Source organism: Bidens hawaiensis, unplaced genomic scaffold (genome assembly GCF_021521415.1).
Source record: "Bidens hawaiensis isolate Kalapana, Puna unplaced genomic scaffold, B.hawaiensis_p1.1 tig00021248_1, whole genome shotgun sequence".
NCBI classification, from domain to species: Eukaryota; Viridiplantae; Streptophyta; class Magnoliopsida; order Asterales; family Asteraceae; genus Bidens; species Bidens hawaiensis.
This window is the reverse complement of record NW_027493291.1, coordinates 51,885-60,160: the sequence shown is the minus strand read 5'-3', so window position 1 is coordinate 60,160 and position 8,276 is coordinate 51,885. Positions and strand designations below refer to the sequence as shown.

The following is an 8,276-nucleotide window of genomic DNA, read 5'->3' as shown; positions in this document are numbered from 1 at the left end:
AAACTCAATATGTAAGTAGCATTACCAAATCTATTCCCCAAACTAAGTATCAATAAGTAATTTATTCACAACATTTTGAATATTACAAATCCAAATCTTTAATCGAGGCTTTGCTGTTTAAGCATCAAATTGGGGCTTTTAAATGTTTTAGAGGGATGCATCTCTAAAAAGCAAAAAACATTTTAAAGAAGCAATCCCAAACACCCCCTAAGATTCATGGAACTTCGTAAAGTTAAAAGAAAGTGGAGATAAGAGATGCCACTTTAATAGGTAGCGTGAACACTTTTCCACCGCTCCACCATCGTTTTATCTTAAACATCAAAATTCATACAACCATATAATACAGGGTTCGTACGCTTGTTTCCATAAATCAAACACTTATAACATGCCATAAATCTTAGGGTGCTTTTAGTTCGTGTAAAGTTTTTAAATGAACTGAAAATAATTTTGAATTAAAACTTTGCCAAAAAAAATTCAAAATTTAAAAATTGGTATTTATTAAGATACTTTGAGCATCTAATGCATTTGAGTGAAACAATTATAAAGGGAATGGAATTTATTATCACAACTACTTACAGAGGTTGGCAGTGGTGGTGTGTGGGCAATGGTAGTCGTGTACGGCAAAGGGCTTTGGCGATGGCGGTCGGGGAGCGGGCAAGGGCAGGGTGATGACGGTGGTGGTGGTGGTGGAGGTGGAGGTGGAGGGGAGTAAGTGGGATGGAGAGGCGACAGGTGTGGCAAATATGGCAACGCGCGGGTGGTCGGAGATACCAATTCCTTTAACCGAATTCCTTCACAATTTAGAAAGGATGTTGAATCTTCAAGTGAATTAATTTCAAATTCAGTTCATTTGTCAAGCACACGCAGTTAAAATGTAATTCACATTTCTTCAAACCTAACACATTGAGAAACAAAATTCAAATTCCAATTCTGTTGAAATGTTGAATTCTGCAAACAAAATCCACCTTAATTTTCTAAAAGGGTGGCGACATTATGGTAAGACGGTGTGTTAGGATTCAAAATACACGGCCGGTTTTGAGCAAACTAAAAGGTTACCTTTTTTTACCCATTACCCTACCACAAACAATTTCCTAGTTGCTTGTTAAAGGCCTTCAATTTAACATAAAACTTTAACATACTTTCCCACAAACTGAACATATCACAAGTTTGTAACTTTTTTACAAAACATATTTGAATGACAAGTCAACTACACTACAAGATAAAGTTGTATTTTTCTGAAAAATGCACTAAAAGGTAAAAACACTACCATATTTCATACAATAAACCAATACAAGTTCTCTAAAACAATTAAAATGGTAAAAACAAAAAGGCGCAAGAACCATACGACACATAAGGGTTCTGTCACATTTACAACATATTGGGAGAGGTAACATAGAAAAAGAAGAACTCACCTCTTATAAATCCTTGTAATGTCAACTAATTGACTCTGTCACAGTGCTTCCAAGGTTTAGAGAACCGTCTTTCATCAGCTTCACACTGAGACTGTTGAATCTTCCTCTTGAATAATGCCGCGAAGCTTTTCTCCAATCGGTTCCTGTTTTCATCATGGCAGCAAACTCCTCGTAGCTGATTTTCCCATCCTGTATTATTTTGGATATGGTTATAATTTGGTCCGCTTGGACAAAACTGTGTGTGTGTGGACCGTTTTTGTTATCAAAACAAGTCAAAATGTGCTAAAATTACCCGTGTCAGATTAGGTTCAGCTGATCTGTTAACACTTTTTTCACTATTTCTATAAACTTTCAAAAAAAAATAAGTATGTTTTATAATGTTTTATAAGGAATGGAATTTTTATTTTTAATTGGCTTGTCTTCTAAGAATGTAAGTGTTTTGCAACTTTTAAGTATGTTTTATAATGTTTAAACTATGCATTAAGTATTCATATTCGGTTTTACAAATATATTTTATTTTTATGATTGATTAGCAAGTAAAATATGTCATGTATAATTAATTTTTAGTATTTTTTTAATTGAGCGCCTCACATACGTGAAGCTCTCGCTTCACGCCTAGCGCTTCATGCTTCGGCTTTTTGAACCAAAATGCCTTGCCTCGCCTAACGCTTTTTTAAACAAGACTTTATCTGCATTGAATTTGAACCTTTTTGGCTGCCCAAATGGGCCAAGATGGGCTAATATATATTTGGTCAGACTGGCCCACTAACTGTGCTTTTTCTTTGAGCTTTGAAAAAGATCAAGTATTGTATACTTACAACTTAAGTTAGGCATCACCTTATCTGTATCGGATTTGGACCTTTTTTAATATCCAAATGGGACGAAATGAGCTAAAATAAACAGGGTCAAGTTGGGTCATGTTGGGTCACGCGGACCTGCTAACACGGATTTACCCTTTTTCTACGTATTATGAAAATAACTTAGTTATTCAATATGATTCTAACCTAAGACATTAGGCATCACCTTATCGGTATTGAATTTGGGCCCATTTTGTTCCAAATGAGCCCCAAAATAAAACGGGTCAGACTGGCCCAGGCTGACCCATTAACTGATTATCTACCCTTTTTCTATAAACATAGATGATAAGTTAAGTATTGAATCTGATCATAAGTTACGCATCTTCACCTTATCTGTATCGACTTCTTGGAAGATGTCATTTGCAATATCTGCAGAAATATCATCACAATCTTCCATTAGCGTATCACGAAGCTCATCAGACTCGATGTAACCGTCACCATCTTTATCAAAGTATGAAAAAGCCTTGTGTAGATGCTCATCATTCGCTATTTTCCTCAGGTGAAGTGAAATAGCAACAAATTCACCATAATCTAGAGTGCCTTTTCCATTTGTATCCACCTGTAACCAACAAATAATATTCAAATACTGCATTGACAATCTTACATATGAAACAGGTCGGTTAAACTTACAGCTTCAATAAAAGACTGTATTTCAGATTCTGCAAGCTGTGCATTTAACTTTTGTAATCCGGTTTTCAACTCTTCAACTGTAACTGTGCCATCATCATCGGTGTCAATCTTTTTGAACATTTCTTTGATGTCTTCAACTTCCTCATTGGATAAGAAATCAGCAATAACCTTGACAAAGAAAAATAATCACAAAGGTTAATAAACTGCATTTTGTTATGTAAATAAATAAAGAAAATAAAGTAACAAACCCTAAGAGCTTTTCTCTTGAATCGGTTCATCAACGAGAACTGTTTTAGCCTCGATTTGACAACATCACCAAGGGGAACATTTGGAGCCTTTTTAGCATTTAGGATCCACGGATGTTCTGTAGGCACAAAGAATCATAAGTTATACAAATGTTAATGTAGAATCAAGTCTTCAAATTGAAGAATAAAGTTCTTATTATTCCATCAACATGCATTAAAGTTTCCATTTCATGAAACAAGCTCTTGATTACAGTTTAACCATAAACATACCAAGCACTTGTTTAGCCGTGAGCCGAAGCTTTGGATCAGGCTCCAACATTTGACGAACAAGACTCTTGGCACCTTCAGAAACACCAGGCCACGGTTCACGCTTGAAATCTATTATCCCACGAAGAATGGCTTGTGCGACCCCTTGCTCTGATTCTGAATAGCAAAATCCAAAATAAGCATATAGAATTTTATCCTGTACTTCAATAACTCCGTATACATAAAACGCTAACAGTTAATAAACATAAATAACCTGCCCAAAATGGAGGAACACCACATAACAGAATATAAAGAATTACTCCTGCACTCCATATATCAATCTCAGGTCCATAATTACGCTTAAGCACCTCTGGAGCCATGTAATATGGGCTTCCAACGATTTCTGAAAACTTCTCACCTATATTGAACAAGTTCATTATTAAAAAATCCATACAAGCAATAGATCTGTATTCATGTAATCATTAGCCAATACTATATTACTATTACGTGGTAAATGCATAACTTTGTAAATCAAAATAATGTTTTAACAATGATTTCATTTGATGCGTCTATTAGGCACGGGTATCTTTGTCTAAACTATAAATCTGTAACTATGGAGTAGGTTGTGCTTTCAGCTTAAATTCTTACACACAGATTGTTTGCTATCCAAAATGTGTAATGAACGAAAATACTTACATGACAGAGAATAATATATAATTAGTTTACCGCTTTTATGCATTCATAATCCTAAAACTTACAGGTGACTTAAAGCTGAACATAGGTCAACCTAAAGAGAAACATTTAATCACAAGTTAGCAAAACACCCAACAACCGGTTATTTATGGATGGATCAAATCTAAGTTAGCATATTTAACAGCACTCAAGAATCCCTTTTTTGTAAGCTGCAATACTTAATTTCCTAAAACTAAAATTTGTTACCATAATGCAACTAGGTACAATTTTACATTAACTATAGTTACTCCAAACCCTGAATCCACAGATTATAAACCTAATACAAAACCTCACCTGGCTTAAAGAAGATAGACAAGCCAAAATCAATAGCCTTAAGCGGCGAATTCTCCTTCTTATTCGCAAACAAAAAATTCTCAGGTTTCAAATCCCGATGGATGACACCATGCTTATGACACAGCTGCACGACCTCAACAATCGTCCTCGTGACGGCCGCAGCCGCCCGCTCCGTATAATGCCCGCGTGCCACAATCCGATCAAAAAGCTCCCCACCCTCACACAACTCCATCACCAAATGCACAGCATTCTCGTCCTCACAGGCCTCCCTCAACGTGACAATACTGGCATTATCCGGCAAATGTTTCATAATCTCAACCTCCCTCCTCACATCATCGACATCCACGGCGGTCCGAAGCTTCCGTTTGGATATGGATTTACACGCCAGCAGCTCCCGAGAAGTCCGATCTATACACAAATACGTTACACCGAACTCTCCACGGCCAAGCTCTCTATCTAATGCGTACTTGTCTTCAATGTTTTCCTTTGATTTGTCAACTAGAACAGTAACAGGTGCTTTCTTTGTGTTGCGGTTGGTGTGATCGTGGCCGTTGGATGACTTGACGTCTTCTCTGGCAACGGCGGCCGGAGATCTGCAGCAGTTGCCCATGGAATTTGGGGATTCGGAAGGTGAATTGGAGTTTTAAAGTGAAGACCCTAGATAGGTAGATCAGGTGACGTACAGTGGTTAGATTGAAAGAAAGCTTATCATATGAAATGGAGAGATCAAGTGGGACTGTTTTCACTCATGGGGTCGGTCTTGTTTGTTTGTATTTTGGCATTTTGTACGTTTGAGGGTTTTAATTTGTCATCATAGATAGATAAAATATTTGTATAAAAGTAATTGCAAGACAACAAACGAACCGAATCGAGACACTATACGATAATTTGTGTCCTTGTTTCTTCATTAAAAAATTGAGTTTATTTATGTTCGTTCATGACCGTTCGCTAATATTGTAAACCGACGCTAATGAAGAAACGAACAACAAATACTAATGAACAAACGAATACACACACAATAATGAACAAACGAACAATGACGGACACTAGTGAACATTAATGAGAACACGAACATAAACGGCCATAATGGACAAACAAACAGAAACGACACTAAAGGATAAACGGACATAATAATTACTTATTAATTCAAGAATAATAATCATAAATTCAGACAAGTTCACCCACAACTCCGGAATTACACCACATGAAATACACAAAAAAATAAAAATAAAAAACAAATCAAACCATAACTATATCAAAATAATGTCTTAATACATGGACCTTATTGAGCGGACATAAACGAACCTAACAGGACGCACTTAACCGAACGTATACAGACGTAATTAGGCAAATGTAAAAAACACATTACCGAACGTTTATAAACGCTATTAAGCTATAAAAAGAATACTATAATTTAAATTTAAAATGGATAAAAGGAAAAATCAGGCATATAAGAGATATATGTGTTTTTATATATCTTTTATAAACATACAATGGCTTTTAACGTCATTTTGAAATAAGGAAGCTTAAAACATGTTAAACTTTTATATCTTTTAAGTTAGAAATAATAGTAAATATGGTCTCAGTTGTGGAACATAAAACGCAGGTTGTAACTCTGTGAAGCCATTTCGTAGATACGGGCCCTGTGATGGCACTTTTATTTCATTTTGGGTCCACTATCAAATCACAACGTTGGTGCTTATGTGAAAAGACACTAATACCCTTGTTAAATCAAACTCCACCTCTGTGAAGCCATTTCGTAGATATGGGCCATGTCTTTTTCTGTATTAATATCTAATCAAAGGAAAATTTTATGCTTTCCCTCCAATGTGCTTTATTGTCGGGAGATCCTTGCAGGTCCTATTCCGAAATTGCGCGTATTGAACCTTCGTAGTTTCTCGGTGGGCTCAGACTCCCCCCTGTCGTTAATTTTACTATTAAAGACTGTTAGAGTTGGGGATATTTTTGACTTAGTACACAAAAGAAGTGAGTGATAGATTTGTACTATGCTGGTTTAGTGTTTGACATTATGATGGAGAAGCCAGGTACAATTAAGCAAGTTACAACCATCTATAAAATAGTAACAAATTTTTGAAATTATTCTAATCAGGTCATTCAGAAAATATTTTATTTCAATCAGGTCACTAAATTATACTTTGTGTTATAATTCTAGGTATTTTACTTGGATAGTAGGTTATCTAGGTTTTCTTTTATTCTTAGATAGTTGACATTACATAATATTTTAAAAAAAATTGAAAAAATTAGTAAATATTGAGTAAAATAATATTTAAATTGTAAAAAAAATCTGAAAAATTTTAAAAATATATCTGAAAAATTGCAAAAAAATTACAATAGAATTAATATGTTCCTATTTTTTTATGGAAGCAATTAATAATTCTACTATTAAATATTTTAATATCACCTAAGTATCTTTTTGATTTTTTTTTCAAAAAATGGTGGTTTCTAATAAAAGTTGTAACTTAAAAAAGGGTGATTTCTTACTACTTTCTTTTTTCTTCAAATTTTTACTAATTTTTTTAAAATTTTTAAAAAATATTTTGCAATTTCAAACTATTTTTTTAAAAAAAAACCTTGATAACCTATTATACAGGTAAAATATCTAAGATTGAAACATAATGAAAACTTTATTGACCTGATTGAAACAAAATATATTTATGAGTGAATTGATTGAAACAATTATAAAACTTGGTTACTATTCTATAGAATAATCCCCTGTAATAAATGATGTTTTTACATTAATATGTCTTTTAGAAGGTTTTACACATTCTTTTGATCAATCACGTACGAATCTTGTCCCATCTCTCCTCTTGTCCAAGCCAAAGGTTGGTTGTTCATTCATTTTCGATAATCGTTTGTACTTAACATGGAAGTCATTGGCGTGCATGCTTGGATCTCTATAATGTTTGGTTTGATCTTTAACCATCTCTTGTTTTCCTTAGCTTTCTCAAGACTCAAAACCGTAAACATATAAAGAAGACTTATGAACCATTAAACACTTGGCAAATTTTTTTTTGAATATCAGTGTTTGTGTAAGTTGAGAGTGTTTTGATCTACTTTACTTGCAAACATAGAGTGAAAAAAAATGGTTTTTTACTTCTCTTAGATATAATCTTAATATTCTTCTAGAGGATGGTGTTGAATCTATTTTGGGGCCTCAAATAGGATTTTAAGTTACAACCAGGAATAAATGAATTTGATTAGGGAAAAATTATGCTTTGCCTCCATGTGCTTCATTCCCGGCGCACACACACACAAAGATTTCATCCACACTTTACCATTAACGAATCACTTCCTTTAGCACCTTTTCTCTCCAAACATGGATTCATCAGTCATCGATGAAGGTTAATTTACATCTAATTTAATCATTTTTTAGTACTTGCTTGTAATAACCACATAGCTTATCTCCAAATTTTTTTTCTTTTTTTCTTTTGATATAAATAAACCAATTTGAAAATTGTGTATTAGCATATTATTAGGGTTTTATGTTTATATGTTATCTACAGTATCCAAAATCTACAGTATCCAAAAGTATCAATACCTAAAACGAGTGTAACTACATCAAAAAGTAACTACCGGACCGTCGACACCCCTGACCGGAAATCGACCAGAGATTCAAATCATAATCATAACCGTTAGGATTCAAATCTGTGGTTTCAACGCATTCGTCATCATAACTGGCATGGGAACTACCGATTCTCAGTAACTTTCGGCAATCTGAACCAACGGAAGCTAGCTCGACGACTTCTTCACCGTCAGCATCCATAACATCTCGTTTATTATAAATAACCGGCTTCAAACCATTAACAACATAACCGTCGATGGTGGCCGGAGAATGGTGG

General features: G+C 34.5%; 1 protein-coding gene across 1 annotated transcript; it reads right to left on the bottom strand.

Moving 5' to 3' along the window:
* Positions 1-1,241: 1,241 nt before the first annotated feature.
* Positions 1,242-5,060, bottom strand: LOC143563079 (calcium-dependent protein kinase 13-like). Its single transcript, XM_077050706.1, has 7 exons — positions 4,417-5,060; positions 3,665-3,808; positions 3,415-3,567; positions 3,148-3,263; positions 2,900-3,067; positions 2,598-2,828; positions 1,242-1,601 (listed from the first exon to the last, which is right to left on the bottom strand). Exons 1-7 carry the CDS (start codon positions 5,024-5,026, stop codon positions 1,434-1,436), a joined length of 1,590 nt encoding a protein of 529 aa, XP_076906821.1. The 5' UTR covers positions 5,027-5,060; the 3' UTR covers positions 1,242-1,433.
* Positions 5,061-8,276: the final 3,216 nt, after the last annotated feature.

What these genes read in the sequence shown, in the direction of transcription:
- LOC143563079 (XM_077050706.1), bottom strand. Translation starts at nt 5,026, where the DNA reads ATGGGCAACTGCTGCAGATCTCCGGCCGCCGTTGCCAGAGAAGACGTC. An exon ending in CACGGCTAAACAAGTGCTTG is followed by an intron (nt 3,264 to 3,414) that starts GTATGTTTATGG and finishes TTGTGCCTACAG; the next exon opens with AACATCCGTGGATCCTAAAT. An exon ending in TCAAGAGAAAAGCTCTTAGG is followed by an intron (nt 3,068 to 3,147) that starts GTTTGTTACTTT and finishes TTCTTTGTCAAG; the next exon opens with GTTATTGCTGATTTCTTATC.